A 17,595-nucleotide genomic window follows, 5' to 3' on the forward strand; every position below is an offset into this window, starting at 1 on the left:
CGAGGACGAGAGTCAAGGTTGTGAGACGGAGAAGATGTCGTCCCTCAAGTTTACATGATCTGACGCAACAGCTCAGTACCGCTCCCGACCACTAGAGCTGATTTGGCTTCAGTTTTAGGAGCCGTCATGGCGTCCATCTTTATTTTCAGTTTATTTATGAGATATGTGAGGAGTGTGTGGCTCACACACACACACACACACACACACACACACACACACACACACACACACACACACACACACACACACACACACACTCCTAAATTAGATTTATTCGTCACATTATCAGAATATAATCTGTGGTTTGGAAACAGAGAAGCAGATTTGTCGGAGCGGCGGCGGCGGCTCGTTCTGAGATTGAAAACCTAAAGGTTACCATGGCGACCTTGTCACATTAACACCCACAGTCCTCGAGGCTCAGGACGAGGGGGAGGAGTTTCAGTTTTTCGGACAAAGTCAGAAAGGATTTTAAGTGATGGTTTGTTTATCTCGTTATTAAACAGAATCTTAGCTCCTCCCTCCTCCGTGTTTAAAGTCTTCAGATTGAATTCATACCTGGAACGCTCGGCGTCACGGTGGACCAGTGGACTCGTCGCTTAAAGTGAAACATCATGTTATTTAATCGAAAACATTGAATCCTCTGTTGACGACAGAACCAAGCTGTGGTTCTGCTGGTAAACTGCTCAGTATTTGACTGTGAACACTTGATACGACTGAGCACAGAAAAAAGAGAAGCTCAGTATTTGGCAGAGCATCGATCTTGGTTATTGCTCATCAGCTTGAGGCAGACGGAGCCGACGGCCCAGTTGTTGCGGCGCTTCGATCAGATTTCTGTGGTTTGGCAACAGTAACACTCAGAACTTCTCTCATCCATCATCTCACGAAACCAATAAAACCAATAAAAGCAGCGAACATGACTTAAGACATTTGTTCTCACTCCTCACTGTCTCAGGTCTGCAGACCAGCTGTTGCTCTCGGCCCCCGGGGGCCCCGGAGCCCAGGGGCCCCCGGGGGCCCGTCAGAGGGCGGCAGCACGTTTATTGTACTCGACTGTGGACCAACTTCCTGTTTGGGAATCAGACGAGACGCCTGGAGAACCTTTATAAAACTTTTATAAAATGATCTTTAATGATTATTTTCCTTTTGTCTGACACTTAATTAATCATTGTTTATTATGAATTATTAATATTAATATTTTTCATTTTCTCTCATCTTCAGTTTCTGAACTGGTTTGAAACCATTTGAATATTTATCTGCTGTGTTGTGGTTTGTGTGTCGACGGGTTTATGTACAAATAAAACAGTTCCACATGGTCTGAGCTCTGTGCTGCCCTCTAGAGGAATCCTCCAGTAACAGCACTTAGCTTCAAGATGCGGACGTTACAGACGACGTAAACACGACTGCTGTCTCCACACACACACACACACACACACACACACACACACACACACACAAAAACTTTACATCTTTAAATTCCCTTTAATGTTCAGATGCTTTAGTGAGTTTCTGGAAAACGACAACAACAACAACAACAACAATAATAATAATAATACAAACAACAGTGAAAGCCAAGATCAGTTACAGTCGTCATGGAAACATCTGCATTTGGTCCAATAATGATCAGCTCAATACAGAGTTCTGGAGAAATAAAGAAATGAAGTGTACACGTGAGAAACACGTGAGAAACACGTGAGAAACACGTGAGCAACACGTGAGCAGGGAACAGAGGGTAGAGAGTAGAAGTAGAAACTATAGAAACAACTCGTGCAGCTCCTCAGCTTTGACCCAAAACAGAAGAGTTCAGTTTACTTAAGGCGACGAGTGTTTCCATGAGCAGAAACACGAGCTTCTGTTCAGCTGCAGGTGAAACAAGAACCACACATAACAGGAGAGTTATAATTATATTGTACAGATTTGTTCCAGTGTTGTTACATGGTGCGCGTTCCCAGAAATACACATTCGCAGTGATTTTCATTCTGGAATAAATGAGTTTCTCTCTGTGATCAAACTCGTTTTCCTTCAGGCTGCGTTTCACTGTCGATTTTCCAGAAACATCCCAAATGCTTGTAATGACCAGTTTACAGTGTTAGGGGACCAGTGACAGAACCCTGCACATCAACAAGGTTAGCGCTGAGGAAGCGTCGGAGGGATTCACGTGGACGTTTGTGCGTCAGTCTGACCCAGAATCAAATAGTAAAAGCTAAGTGAAGTTTTTTTAATAGTTATCTTGTTTGTTAGCTTGTAGCCGGCAGCTTCAGTGGTTGTACTGATCCAAACTCTCTCTATGAAAAGTTCACTTCAGGTTTATTCTGCTCCAAATTCAGAGGAGTGATTCCTCAGGTGTGAAACTGAATCCTCATTGGTTCATTTCCACGACAGAACTGATTATTTTGCTCATGGTTTCTCTTGTATCTTATGAAAAATGTCGTGTTCACATGTTGACGGGGTTAAAACTTCTTGACGGGACTTGCTCCTCTGTTGTGAATAGCAGTCGTCGGCTGTGTTTTCAGGAACTTTACCCTCAGGCTGAACCCAGAATACCTGGAAATGTGCTCCATCCCCGTCTCCGTTTGTCTCTGAGGACGAACACATTCTTCTGCCACTCTGGGGAAGAGGGAGGAGAACGATGCAGCGCGAGCCCGACCTACAACAGAGCTGAGTCCGTTGGCTCCGTGAACAGTGGAGGTCTGACGAGGCAACAGCCGACGAGTCAAAGTCAAAACGAGAGTCTAAACCTCACGCCTGAATTCAGACCGCCGCAGTGTTCGTCCGCCCGGTCTCACCTCAGACGACTGTCGGCTGAAACTCAACCAGAGAGAGAAACTGTTCATCCAGAAAATACGTCTGACTGAACGTGATATCCGACAGATGGAGCTGGATGATTTGGATAAATAATGAAATCAAATAACTCGTAGCTTTGGCCCTCACTGTACGGACACGTTCACATAAATCACAATGAATCTTCTTCCTCGGGATTTGTCTTTGCATTGCGCTGCTTGAGAAACCTGCCGCTACACGAGTGCAGCTGATTTTAAAATAATTCATAAAATGACATTTGACAAACTCAACAGCAGCGTCGTGTGAAACATTTCTCGAGATAATCCACAGACTTTCCACAGATTCCACTGGGAACTATTTTCAGGCTGAGAAGCTCAATTTGTGAAACGTCCACGGAGACGTCTGCAGAACGTCTGCGGGAATCAGGACGTGGTTCCTGGAGAGGCTTTTGAGTTTTGTGTGTAATAAGCATGAACTGACCCTTTAGCCCTTTACCGTCCTTTCAGCTGCACAGGGAGAGTTTTCTTCAAGCTACATTTATTTATACTCCTATAAAACAAAGCTTATTATGACTCACTGATAAAAAAATGAATCTTTCAACACAGACGAGTTTTCCTCCGTTGAACAGTGAAGCTGTTGCCACTTATGATGACGGCTATGATTACTAGACTTTGGCTGACACGAGTTTCAGTGGCCACTGGTATTAACTCGCTTTATCCTCAAAACACCGAACCATGGACTGACCAGTGAATCCCAGTGTGAGCGTCCAATTCACTAAGTGGAGAAACCTCCAGGCTCTTATGGGACAAAGTGCAAACCAGAGGAGGAAACCAGTCAAACCACTGAACAACTGCCTCCAGAGGTTTGTAAAATCTGGGCCAGAATATAGATGGAAGAGAAGACGACACTTCAGAACAAATTATAAATATAAGTCAGCATGACACTAACAGTGATTTTCATGAGCGCAGGATTTAAAATAATCGGGGAGTTTGTTTGGGAGCTCCAACAAAAGGCTCCTTGACCGAGTGACGGACAGGATTCATGTTCATATTCCTCCGTCGTGGGATTTCTGTCCACGTCTTTGCCGTCGAAGGTGAAAAGGGCGGCGGACACAGACGAGGAGCTGGAGACTGTTTGGGCAACCATCAGCACACATGCACAAGTAAGACACATCAATATTTACACAGGATCTGGCTCCGCACACACATGCACATCACAGTATTTAAAAAACACCAAAACATAACAGCCGACTCCTTTTTCCTGGTTTCCCACCTCGTGTTGATCTTCTCCTTTCCCTTTCATTTCCTCTGAGCCTCAGTGTCTGGCAGCCGCTCGGCCCGTCCTCTAGGTAATCGGATTCAGTCACATGGAGGTTCTCTGACCACCCTGCAGCCCGTCAACACATTCACAGCCTGATTGTTTGTCTGTGATTACACTTCAGCTGTGGTTTGCTGCGTCAGGTCCACCTCTTCTCATAAAGAGGGAGACTGTCTTGACGACAGGACGCTGGTTGAGTCGTGTAGCTGCTGTTTTCTACCCAGTCAGCACTTTGTCGCCCGACACAACCTGCAGCACCTCATGAGTTCTGACGGCAACACACAGAATTTAGTTTTGCTTATTGGCCCAAATTTGAATGAGGACTGAGGCTGAGACAACGGCTGCGTCCGCCAACGATAGTGACGTCAGGAGAGACAAGGGACAGAAACACAAACTAGAAGATGGTGCAAGGCTGCGACAGGACCAGGATGGTTCTTGATTGGTCAGAGTAATTGTCGGGGTAATGTCGGAGGGTCAGAGGATGTCGGAGGCTCCAATAAGAGGCGGTTCCATCACACGCAGGGTTCCAGATTGTGGGACGTTTTACAAACCTCCTCTGTGAGAGTTCTAGAATGTTGGCGGTTGTTCCAGAACACTTAAGGCTCTAGAACGATGGTGGTGGTTTCACAGCAAACCTTAAATAACGTTGTGGAAGTCGTCCTCCAAACTGGAAACTTTAACAGTCCGTCACTGATGCTGTCGGCAGGATGATGTCACAAACGTTTCTGCTCCGCAGCGAGGTGCAGGGGGGAGGTTCCAGGAGCTCCGCCCCCAGAACACGGAGGACAGTCCTAGAACTTGGTGCTGTGTGCGAAGCTGTCGGACATGATGATGTTCTTGTAGAAGTTGTCGGAGCGGGCGGAGCAGTAGCCTTTCACCTTGTCAATCATCTGGCTGACGGGGAGGATGGAGGAGGAGGAGGAGGAGGAGGAAGAGGAGTTGGGCTCCACCTCTGAGGAGGACGAGGAGACGCACTTGGGGCTGGTCTGGTTGGAATAGCATTTATCTGCATCCAGGGAGATAAAGACACAAAGATTATGATGTGACTGCAGTAATCAGCCTGGTTCATTTACTTATGATGTCAACACTCAAGCATTAGAGTCATTACAAGATTCAAACCCTTACAGACGGTTCAGATCAGGTGGCGTGTTAAATCTCACAGGTGAACATGAAGGAGAGGAAGTCAAAGATTATTCCACAACAAGGTTTAAATTACAAGGTCACGTCTTCGTATTAGGAAACAACAGCAGAGAAACAATAGGTTTTACTGACGTCTGACATCACCTGTTCAAACCTCACCCGAGGTGATGGCGTCGAAAGTAACGGCATCAAAACGTGTGGAGACGTTCAGAGGGACATGTTTGTTTCAAGAAGATCTGAGTCAGTTCGAAGGTTTCCTCACTGAGAGTCTGAAGCTTCATGTGTTCCACGTTTCATCTGATCTGTTAGTTTGGGTTTCACATTGTAATTTAGGGACTAAAGAATTTTGTCTGAAGGTCTGAACCACACAAGGTGTTTCAGGATTTCAGGTAAATGGAAACATCAGAGTCAGAGTGCTGCTGTTATCTGTGTTCAGAACAAGCTGCTGTGGCTTTTCACCTTCATGAATGGGTATTTCTAACGTTATCATTCAGCTCATTTCAGCCAGGACCTCTTCAGTCAAAGAAAACTTTGCCTCTGCTGAGCTTGTTGGTCGGCTCTGTTCTGGAACCTGTTCATCCTCCATGTGTTTACCAGCCCACATACAGGGAGAGCGGCAGCAAGGCGCCCGGAGAACAAGGCATCATCAGTGACGACAGGAATGAACAGGATGAAGAGGTGCAGCTGGTTTGAGTGATGGTTGTAATAATCTGCTGCAGCTGTCAGGTGAGCTCGACTCTGTGGCCTGACTGGACGAACGCAGTGTTATAACGAAGGAGCTCGGACCAATAGAAATACAAGCCAACATCCATGTGAATCCAAAAGAATAAGAAGTTCCTGACAAACACAGAGAGATGGATGAATTCTCACTAACGTGTGTGAGCAGTTTTCACTGAGTATCTGAAGAGAAACCCCTGATGAGTTCCATGTTGTTTTCCTCCTTCTCCGTGAGGTGAACTGGGTTTAATGGTCCCAGAGCAGTTTCCCTGACCAGCTCAGTGCAGCATTAACCTCTGACTTCAGGCAGAAGAATTGTCTCTAATGCCGGGCAATCTGCTCGTTGTCTATTCCAAATGCAGTTGGTTGGTTCGGCGTTCCCTCTTCCCTGAGGTTTGTATTTCTCAGGATTTATGAGCCAACAAATAATAACAGCAGCCTCATTCATAAAAACATATTTGGATTTAATTTCCCACTTAATCCTGAGAGCACTTTACAAACTATGTGCAGAGCAGATGCAGAAAGACGAGTGGTGTGTTTCCCTTTGGGTCTGGAAGCTTCTCAGCTACTTCCTCAGGTTTAACTGCTGCTCGGTCCCCAGTGAATCCACACGGAGCCGAGCTGCCTCGGGTTCGGATCCATCTACCATCAGCTTCTCACGTAAAGAGGTGACAACTAATCATGGAGAAACACAAACTGATCTTTCTTCAGTGGATGATCCAGAAAATCTGCAGATCCTCCATCACAAACTCTTATATGTAAAATATGTGCATTCAAGGCAGAAAGGTGAGTATGGATGATTCTAATTCTTACTGTTTAAGTAGAAGTGGCTCTTTTCACCTTAGTGAATGTGTATTTCTAAAGTTCAGATCAAAGGGTTAACTCAGCTCTGACCAATAGAAATACAGGAGAGTTGGTTTGAAACCCAATATCCATGTAAATCTAAAATGAATAATGCAGACGACTGGAAGAAGTTCCTGAACTTTCTTACATGATGAGTAGTTCAGGTACTGAAGCTGTTTCCAGGTTCTTTCACATGTATCTGAAAGAACCCACCCCCCCCCCCCCCCCCCAACACCCCCCCAACCTCCCTCCTGGGGAGGCGTTCTCAGGTCAGACAGGATACAGAGTCCCGACAGCTTCTCCTCCAGGAAAACCTCGAATGGAAGACGTCTCGACCTTCAGGTGAGAGGACGGCCGCTCTACCCCTCAGCCGCAGCCGTCCTCAGAATAACAATCTGGTGTTTTGGTCACTAGCCAGAGCTCAGAACGTGGATCTAGTTCCATCTCAACACAGAACTGCACTGATCCACCTGCGTCTCAACAACAATCCAGAGAGAGCAATCCACCGTTTTCTGGCAGAGAACCGGCCTCAGACTCGGACGTGTGGATTCTCGTCTCGACCGCTTCACACTTGGATGCGAATGTTCCCAGTGCACGCTAAGGTCAAGGTGTGATGAAGCCAGACAAAACCACGTCATCTACTGGGAACGTGATCTAAATTTATAGTTAAAGATGACGTTTTAATCTGCAGCAGAAGCCTCTACAGTTTTACAGCTTGGAACCTTCTTGCAGAAACTGGGCCAAGCAGCAGAGCGGAACATACACACTTTGGAACAAAATGTCCGTGTGCTGCTGTGACACTGTGATCAGGGAAATATTCACCTTCCATTTGCATCCTGCTGCAAAGTCTTCATCAGTTCAAAAAGCACATCACTGCTCGACCGCTGTCTGAGCACAGGAGTGGATCGTTGTTTCCCACTATTCCACACATCTCTTCCATCTGCGGCCTGCTGGCGTCGGCCACAGTCAGGATTCTAGTTCCTGGACATTCACAGTGTTTTATGTCAACACTGATTATGCCCCGGGGGGGATTATGGTTGAACCAGTGACACAGTGAAGACCTGTGGAATCCTCTGGTCGTGATGGATGGGTCCTCTGACATCAAACATCTGGAAACTATACAACGTGTAACTGATGCCGCTGCGGAAACTCGTTGTTGACGGACCTCAGACAGAAGAAAGAGAGGAAACTCACAGACGCTGATTCGTCCTGATCTGTTTCCATTCAAAACTATGATCTGGTTGCTTTAAAACTTCCTGTGAAGAATTATTATACTTCAAAATGTCTCAAGTGCCAAACCACAGTCATTAGTGGAAATCCAATATTCAGCTCCATGAGAATGGCTGAGCGGTCTATGTTGCAACACAACGCTCGTACATCTGTAGTGCTCAGACGCGTTCTATCCATCTTTGATTCGGTCGGGGGGGGTGTAGGGCTGAGTCTGGGGTGGGGGGGTGTAGTCTGGGGTGGGGAGGGTGTAGTCTGGGCTGTGAACACACTGGGATTGAATCATAATTGTATATGTTCAAAATAAAAAACAGATATTAGAGGATTTTCTGATCAGTGAAAAATGGGCTTGATCATAAGAGTGGTTCTCTAGTAGGAGGGGGGGTGGGAGGTGGGAGGGGGGGGGGTCAGGGTCAGGGTCAGCGAATCAGATCATTGGAGGGGACGAGCTTCATCACATAATAAAGTTAGTGATTTATTTAGTTTTTGTGAACGTTTCAGCAGCTTGTGCTGTTTTCATTTCAGACACGTTTGGACTGAAACTCAACCCGGGGGGGGGGGGGGGGGGCTCACAGACATAAAGAACAGCTCCATAACGCAGGATCTTGGTCTCCATGGATACATAAGACTCTCAGCTGTGAGTTGTTTTGGTCGAGTTGAGACGTTTTTATGAGATTTGTTTATAGGCAGTTCTTTATGGTGCTGGACACTGTGCGTGTTAAACTCTGTCAGAAGTTTGGATTCAGATCAGCTGTCCACTGCTCAGAGAGACGAGGCGACCACGCACGACGTGGACGCAGGTTCGTCTCAGGGTTTGTCTCAGGGTTTGTCCCAGGGTTTGTCTCAGGGTTTGTCTCAGGGTTTGTCCCAGGGTTCGTCTCAGGGTTTGTCCCAGGGTTCGTCTCAGGGTTCGTCCCAGGGTTCGTCTCAGGGTTCGTCTCAGGGTTTGTCCCAGGGTTTGTCTCAGGGTTTGTCTCACGGTTCGTCTCAGGGTTCGTCTCACGGTTCGTCTCAGGGTTCGTCTCAGGGTTCGTCTCAGGGTTCGTCTCAGGGTTCGTCTCAGGGTTCGTCTCAGGGTTCGTCTCAGGGTTCGTCTCAGGGTTTGTCTCAGTTTGTCGGGTTGGGGCAGGTAATGAAAAAACAGGACAGCTCCATAAATCGAAGCCAAAACATTTCCATCGCCTCCTGGTGGCTGATGTTTGTTCATGTTTCTGATCAGTTTGGTTGAATTAGTTATTTGATGATATAAAAACAGGATGAGACGTCATGATTGACAGCTGAGACTGACTCCTGATTGGTCGTGGAGCCGTGGTATCGAGGTCACTACTGCACCGACTCCGCCTGTAAATGACGATTTTGTGTAAAGTGTGAGGAAGTGAAAACGTTCAGTTCCTGCTGCTCATTCAGTTTATATGTTGGTTATTTGTCTTGTTGTGGTTAAAGTGTGAGAAACGGTGCGTTAACAAAACTCTGAGTTAAAGGTTTGTGAACTGAGCAGCTGGAAAGAAACGAGACGTGAACCCACAACCTGTCATGTTCCTCACTGACCTCGTTAGGAAACACTTTCATCTGTCGGTAAGAACTATTCTGTTAGTTGTGGAACAAACTGACCCGAGCGTGTGTGTGTGTGTGTGTGTGTGTGTGTGTGTGTGTGTGTGTGTGTGTGTGTCTGTGTGTGTGTGTGGGAGTTGGCTGCACTTTGTCAAACTGAGAAGACACAAGATGATCAAATCCTCTGCAGCTGTTCAGCCTGTTTAACATCTGCAGGAAATAAAATCATCACTTTTAAAACTCAACAATAAAAAATAAAAACAAGTTGTGGAAACGTTGTATTTGGCAAAAAATCTGCCTTGAAATGTGTCAGTGACAAATTAGTGTCGTTGAACTTTTGTCTCATATGGAAACGTTCAGATTCGCTTGGATCAGAAAATCGCAGCTGAGAGCAAATATTGATCTGAGCTGAAAACACAGTTTCTTCTTCTGTTATGTCAAAGTGGTGCTTGTGTTTGATTGACAGCCGAGGGGAGAGGGGCGGAGATACAGCACGAGCAGACAGGAACCAATCAGAGAGATTGATTTGAGAGAGATTTGATGAGTTCATTTGTCTGTCGCTCGTTCAAACGCTGGTCGGACAAATGTAGAGTAAATAAAAAAAACACTGTTTCATTAAGACTTTAAAGTTTACACCATCAACTGAGTCTGTGCAGTGGTCCCGCCCATACACACTCTCAACCAATCATGAGTCAGTCTCAGCTGTCAATCTTTTTATATCACAAATAACTGATTGAAACCAAACTGATCAGAAACTTGAACAAACATCGGAGAGAGAAGAACGAGCTGAACTGACAGAAACATCTGTGACAAACATTTATTTTAACGTCTACTAAGATTTTTTAGTTTGGTCCATGTCCCGTCTGCTAACATGGAGGAGGAGGGTTTATGAACTATACTGCAGCCAGACACCAGGGGGCGATAGAGATGCGTGGGCTTCACTTTGGGGAGCCGTCATGTCATGTCCATCCACTCATGCACTTCAAACAAATATAAGTGACACTTGAGTGAAGTACAGAGAGATGCTGAATGTCCATGACAGCACTGAGGATCATCCTCTGGGACCCTGCACAGTGAGGACAGAGCTGTTAGTTGCTGTGTGGTTTGAGGAGCAGATGTTAAAACGCAGTGAGAAGCTCAGTCTGAACACATCAAGTCATATTTGGACTCTCGATGTTGCGTTGACAGTAAAGAACAAACCCACACGACCACATCAGTGTGTGGTTGTAACGAGGGCGTTAGCCTGCTGTTCCTCCGCTCTCCTGCAGGAGGCAGATGTTAGCTTGGACGCTGTGGCATTCTGGGTGGGAGGGGGGGGGGTGGTTAGGAACCTCCTCCCACTCAGAGTGACTCAGGCGTGATGGCGTGAACTTGAATGACATCACAGTGACCAGCCAATCACAACACACAGTGGCAGCTTTCCCAAAACGTCCGCTGGCAAAGTCTTACAGTTTTTCTTTTTGTCCAATCAGAGTTAAGCATCAGATGTTTGTTTGAACGTCCGGATCCACTTTGACCACGAGCGTTTTGGGAAACACAGCAGATCACATGACGCTGGAAGCAGGGTGTCAATCAGCCAATCAGCTTTATGCTTTACCTGTCAGTCCTCCTCTCCTGCTATTGGCTGGAAGAGGTTTCTGCACACCAGACACAGAGGTAGATACATACATGAGAGGATATTACCCAGAGTTCCACACTCACACCTGAAGAATTACAGGTTCCTGGGTCACATCTCAACCAGCTGATCATCAGAGTGAAGACACACGAGGCTTCAGCTGGTCCAGGTTCGACTGGATCCTTCTGACAAGTCACTGTCTGACTTCATTTCATTCACAATGAGATTTACAGTCTCTTTCAGTTTGAGTCAAATGTTGTTATCACTGAACAAAACTAATATTATAATTTACCTTAAAAATGTTCACACAAAAATCTATTTAAATAAATGTTGGACGAAAGTCTGTAAAGATGATGACTACACAGTGAGGAATGTGTGTTATCACAGAATCGAGTGAGGAGGCGTCGTGCTGCAGCTTCCTCAGAGCTGTGAACGAGCTCAGAGTGTGTGTCTGTGTGTGTGTGTGTGTTGTGGTGTGTGTGTGTGTGTGTGTGTGTGTGTGTGTGTGTGTGTCTGTGTGTGTGTGTGTGTGTGTGTGTGTCTGTCTCACCTGTGGTACTGTGTCGCTTGCTGAACGGGTTGAGCGTAGCTTTAGCTTTGGACGTCCAGTTGGCGGTGCTGGAGCCGAACGAGCTGGACGACAGAGACTTGCCCAGGTTCTCTGAGCTCACCTTCTTGGTGTTGTTGGTGGCTGTCTTACTCCAGTCTGCAACACACACACAACACACACAACACACACAACACACACAACACACAACACACACACACAACCATCAGTCAACACGTCCTGATCCGTCATTCCACAGAACCAGTGACACTGACACATGTCCAGAGGGAACCAGAGTCTGGTTTCAGGAACATACAATTCAAATATAAAAGTTCACATCAAGAACATCAATTGTTTAGTTGCATTTATCACAGAAATAAGATATTTGGTATATGGATATATATATATATGTGTGTGTGTGTGTGTGTGTGTGTGTGTGTGTGTGTGAGCTCGTGCACATCAGTCTCAATGAAAACACGAGTGCACATGAAGTGTGTGTTTGCTTCCCAGTTTAAACGAGGGCTGGTGCTTCAGGAGCAGACGAAGTTAACCTGCAGGACTTCCTGCTCAACCTGATTTGATCTGTTTTTATTAGCTGCAAAGCCGAAGTGACTTAGCTTTTATTTTTTAATAAAACGTCTGCTGGTGGGAGTCCAGCAGACAGACTCGACAGGACTCCTGTGAGACGAGGACAGGCCGAGCTGGCAGACGGACGGACGGATACCTGAGTTGTCCGACAGCTTGAACCGGCCGCAGCACAGGTATCTCCTCCACTGCTTCTGGACGTTCTCTTTCAGGGCGCAGTGGAAGATGAAGATGAACAGACCTGGACAGACACAATGCAGATGTTAATGACGAGACATCCGAGAGTCCTCAGCACAGCAGAGGATCTATCTGTTTGTATACTTTCTTCTCACGTAGACGGTTGTGTGTATCGTACCCTGCAGCGAGTTGAAGATGGCGAAGAGGTACATGAAGGCCAGGCTGACGGGTCCCCAGGCGAACAGAGCAAAGCCCCACGTCATGCCCAGCAGGAAGGAGAGGCTGATGACGCTCCGCAGGTTCCGCAGAACCTGGATCCACAGAACCAACACGTTGTTCTCAATGAGTTAGAAAACACCACAGTTCAAATGCTCCAGAGGATAAAGTCCATATGTATTCTGATTTTTAAATCTCCATTCAATGTTACGATTTATTGTATTTACACCATGAGGAAAAGTTGGAAAAAGAAAATAATCAAAGTACACGTTAAAAAAATGTTTTTCAAAGATTCAGTCGTTTCTTATCTCACTGATGTTGTTTCTGAACAGTTTGGTTTTTATTTGATGATAAAAACAAGTTTACTTTTGGTCGAGATGCTTGATTGTCAGTAAATGTTAAAGTGTCTCATCAAGCGAATGACAGACGTCCAACTCAGAGACACATTGTCACTCACCTCCTCTCGCAGCGAGCGGTTGCTGCGTTTGCCGTTGCGGCCGCAGATCTGCAGCATCACCACGATGAACATGGCCACGTTCAGAAGAAACACCAAACAGAAGTAACCCACACACGTGGTGTAGAACACAATGGGACTCTGGATCCAACAGCTGAGGAGAGACACAACACACACAGACACACACAGTGACACACAGTGACACACAGTGACACACACACACACACACACACAGTGACACACAGTGACACACAGTGACACACAGTGACACACACACACAGTGACACACACACACACACACACAACCACAGACACACACACAGACACACACCAGGTCAAAATGCACAATAACACCCTGATCTCTGGTGTGAGACTCTGTAATTGGCCTCTTATGTTGTTACTATGGCTGCGACTCATTTAAACACATCCTGTAAACATCTGGATCCTGAGGCACAAACAAGTTCTCAAAAACAACACGTTCGAATACGTTGGATTCTTCTTCTCGCGCTGACTTTGACATATGATTGATGTATATATATATACATATATATATGTATATATATATGTATATATATATACATATATATATATATTAGATACTGCGAGCACTCACAGCTCCGAGGATCCGTCTCCTGACTCTCCTTTGCCGTACTCCTGCAGCCCGTAAGAGTTTTTATCCACCGCAATGACGATCCCCACCACCAGCGCCGGGAGACCTGGAGCCAAACACACAATCAGCATCAGAGCTTCTTCTTCCTGCTGCTGCTCAGTAGATCATTTATGATTCAAGAGTCACAACAGAATCCTTTTAGTTGCACGTTGGCAGCGGAGCCTCACAGATGAAGCTGCACATGTCAGGGATGGAAAGTGAAGCAGAGATTTTAAACTAAACTGACGTTCACCAAAGAATCTGCAATTCAGATCAGTTTCATTTGCATCGCACAAATTACAACATTAACATAAATAAAGTTCTGTTATAATGAAGTTAAATAAAGTTCTGTTATGATAAAGTTAAATAAAGTTCTGTTATGATAAAGTTAAATAAAGTTCTGTTATAGTGAAGTTAAATAAAGTTCTGTTATGATAAAGTTAAATAAAGTTCTGTTATAGTGAAGTTAAATAAAGTTCTGTTATAATGAAGTTAAATAAAGTTCTGTTATGATGAAGTTAAATAAAGTTCTGTTATGATAAAGTTAAATAAAGTTCTGTTATGATAAGATGGCAGTTCTCATTGGGCCCCTCACCCCAGCCGACGATGCAGAACTTGAGGATGTATCGCCGGATGTAGGTGTTGAAGACCTTGACCAGGGCGATGTACATGTGGACGGACTCTAAGCCCATCCAGGTGAAGGAGGTCAGCAGGAAGTAGTGCAGGAAGACGGCCACAGACAAGCACAGCCAGCGCTTCTCCAGACTGGCCAACCAGCCGTCCAGCAGAAAGACCATGTTCAGGAAGAGTAGGGACGTGCTGAGGTTCATCAGGATCTTAGACGGGTAGTCACGTCGAATCTTTCTGCAGATGAGGAATAACAACATGTGGCATGAGGCTGAAAGGACTTTAGTCTCAGGGTTTGGTCTCCTCCTCCTCCAGGAAACCTCAGCTCTGTTCAGCTGCTGCTCTCTGTGTTTCTGTTGATCTGATGGATTTTATAAAGATCTGCTCTTTAAACCTTTCTAGAAACATGACTCTCCTACATTCATATACATTCATATACCTATAGAAAATAAATGCATTCCAGCCTATTACAATACTGTTAATCAACGTCTGTACATATCAATACTTGGTCCTTTACAACATATGAACATGTGTGTGTATATATTAATCCTATTTGAAGTCTGTTGTGTCTCTGGAGGCTTTTCACAGTGGAACTCTCTCCTGCTGTGTTGTGATATTAGACACTGATGCTCCATGAATAATGAAACTCAGCGTTCACTTGAACTCTACGTTAAAGTAAAGAATTACAGATCACGTCCCACAGACTGAGCCCTCGGCCCTGCAGCCGAACACCACACTCACTCGAAGGCGATGTAGGTGAGCAGCGTGGCGGCAGAGAAGATGGCGGAGATGCCGCAGCCGATGTAGGTGATGAAGGTCAGGATCTTGTTGTTCCTTGAGTCTATGTGGGCTGAAACTCCGGAGATGTCCTGCAGAGGGAGACAGAGAAACACTGAGCAGGACGGGACAACGTCAAAGGCTCAAAGAAAACTAACGTTACAGGTTTTCCTTCAACAACTAACACAACAGATCTTAATCTGTGTCCATCACATCAGGACACTTCACATCGACACTAACGTTGGACGCACACCGTTCATTTCAGAACATTTTAAAAACTATTTCTCAGACACAATTTCCAGCTCTTTGTTGTGCAGTGTTCAGGACGAGAGGAGCCATCAGGTCTGTGTACCTGAGAGCTCGACACACTGCAACTTCAGAAAACACACATGCAAGTACACAAAACAAGCAAAGTAACAAAACATCTTCATCAATTTGACAACACAACACAACACATTACGCACAACACAACACAACACAAACACACAACACAACACATTACGCACAACACAACACAACACAACACATTACGCACAACACAACACAACACATTACGCACAACACAACACAACACAACACATTACGCACAGCACAACACAACACAAAACATTACACACAACACAACACAACACAACACATTACGCACAACACAACACATTACAGAAACGCGCTGCAATTCCAGGAAATGACAACGGAAGTGTTTCCAGAGGACACCTAAATATAAAATATATAAAATAACTTCTTTAGAGAATAATAATCTTATAATAAGAAACATGGAGGCCAGTCTGATGGAGCTGCGTCAGCAACACACACACACACACACACACACACACACACACACACACACACACACACACACACACACACACACAGGTACCATCAGGATGCCGAAGTGTGTCAGGTGATCACACAGACAGATGGTTTTGTTGATGCTGGATTCTTTGGACACTCTGCAGCCGTCTCCGTTCCAACCTCCACCGCCATCTAGTGACAGCAGAGAGGTATTACATCACAATACATAAATAATAATGAACGTGTGATGAACGTGTGATGAACGTGTGATGAACGCGTGATGAACGTGTGATGAACATGTGATGAACGTGTGATGAACGTGTGATGAACATGTGATGAACGTGTGATGAACATGTGATGAACATGTGATGAACATGTGATGAACTTACTGTTGAAGCTGAAGTCCCAGAACATACAAACTGGACGGGAGGAGAACTGAGAGGAAACAAGAGACCAACATCAGGTTCCTGTCACACACTGAAAACCTTAGTTCATCTCTTTTTGAAAGGACACAATTCAACACAACTCTGACCACGTGTACAGTCAAATCATTTAATTGAGATTTAACAATTTAAAAACTCATTTAAAAAATGGAAATGAAACTCAAATGAAAAATAATCTTAAAACATCTTTATTTCATGATAAATATTTTAAAACAGCACAATAACAACAACAATAATGATAATCATGATAATAACATCAGCTTTCTTGAGGAAACCTTCATAGTTTCAGAGTTTAATGGTCATTGGAACACACACATGCAGCTCAGTGTTCCGTACCTGCTCGGAGACGTGAGCGATCTGGATCTCCACCGGCTCCGTCAGGCCTCTGATGGACAAGTTGCCGACGCTGCTCGCCACGACGTAACTGTTGAGAGAGCGACCGTCCTGCTCCCTCTGGAAACATCATCAACATTCATCAAACTCCTCACGTCATGAAATGCTCTCTCAGCTGATCTGAGGCCGGCGGCACTGACCTGGAACAGGTTGGTCTTCTTGAAGAACATGAAGTTGATCCTGGACAGAGACGCCCGGTCGGAGTCGCTCAGCGAGACGCTGGACAGCAACGAGGACGGAAGAGTGACCTGAGCCAGAGGGTGGAGCCGCTCCGACTCAAACGCGACCTGGAGAACAACACGTCAGAACCTCTCCCCGTGTTCACACTCAGATCTCATGACTCGGCTTTTACCTGCGGGTCGGTGGCGTTGGGGGGGATGAAGGCGCTGAAGGACGTGCCGTTGAACACGCTGGCGTTCAGGTTCGATCCCAGAGCCAAGTGTCTGGAGCTGATGCTGAGGGACGGACCCTCGAACTCGATCTTCTGGACCAGCTCGTCCACCGTCTTCAGAGCCCTGAGGGAGGAGAGACAAGTTCAGTACAGTACAGTAGATTACAGTAGAGTACAGTAGAGTACAGTAGTAGTACAGAGTAGAGTACAGTACAGTAGTAGAGTAGTACAGTAGAGTAGATTACAGTACAGTAGAGCACAGTAGTAGAGTAGAGTAGAGTACAGTAGAGTAGAGACAGTAGATACAGTAGATTACAGTACAGTAGAGCACAGTAGAGTAGAGTAGAGTACAGTAG

At 45.6% G+C, this 17,595-nt stretch overlaps 1 protein-coding gene and 1 long non-coding RNA gene across 2 annotated transcripts in view; both read right to left on the reverse strand.

Moving 5' to 3' along the window:
* Nucleotides 1–1,462: 1,462 nt before the first annotated feature.
* On the reverse strand, nt 1,463–1,729 carry LOC117758781. Its single transcript, XR_004613358.1, has 3 exons — nt 1,690–1,729; nt 1,633–1,638; nt 1,463–1,599 (listed from the first exon to the last, which is right to left on the reverse strand). It is a non-coding gene; the product is annotated as an uncharacterized LOC117758781 (long non-coding RNA).
* Nucleotides 1,730–3,504: 1,775 nt separating this feature from the next.
* Nucleotides 3,505–17,595, reverse strand: part of adgrg6 (adhesion G protein-coupled receptor G6) — a 51,774-nt gene continuing 37,683 nt past the window's right edge. The window contains 14 exon segments of the mRNA XM_034580737.1: nt 3,505–3,517; nt 4,636–5,101; nt 11,739–11,894; nt 12,460–12,561; nt 12,676–12,808; nt 13,171–13,321; nt 13,781–13,883; nt 14,412–14,680; nt 15,185–15,312; nt 16,098–16,204; nt 16,402–16,447; nt 16,792–16,908; nt 16,989–17,135; nt 17,201–17,363. Of these exon segments, the coding sequence (XP_034436628.1) occupies nt 4,887–5,101; nt 11,739–11,894; nt 12,460–12,561; nt 12,676–12,808; nt 13,171–13,321; nt 13,781–13,883; nt 14,412–14,680; nt 15,185–15,312; nt 16,098–16,204; nt 16,402–16,447; nt 16,792–16,908; nt 16,989–17,135; nt 17,201–17,363 (1,837 nt within the window). The 3' untranslated portion in view covers nt 3,505–3,517; nt 4,636–4,886.

This window comes from Hippoglossus hippoglossus, chromosome 24 (genome assembly GCF_009819705.1).
Source record: "Hippoglossus hippoglossus isolate fHipHip1 chromosome 24, fHipHip1.pri, whole genome shotgun sequence".
NCBI lineage: Eukaryota > Metazoa > Chordata > Actinopteri > Pleuronectiformes > Pleuronectidae > Hippoglossus > Hippoglossus hippoglossus.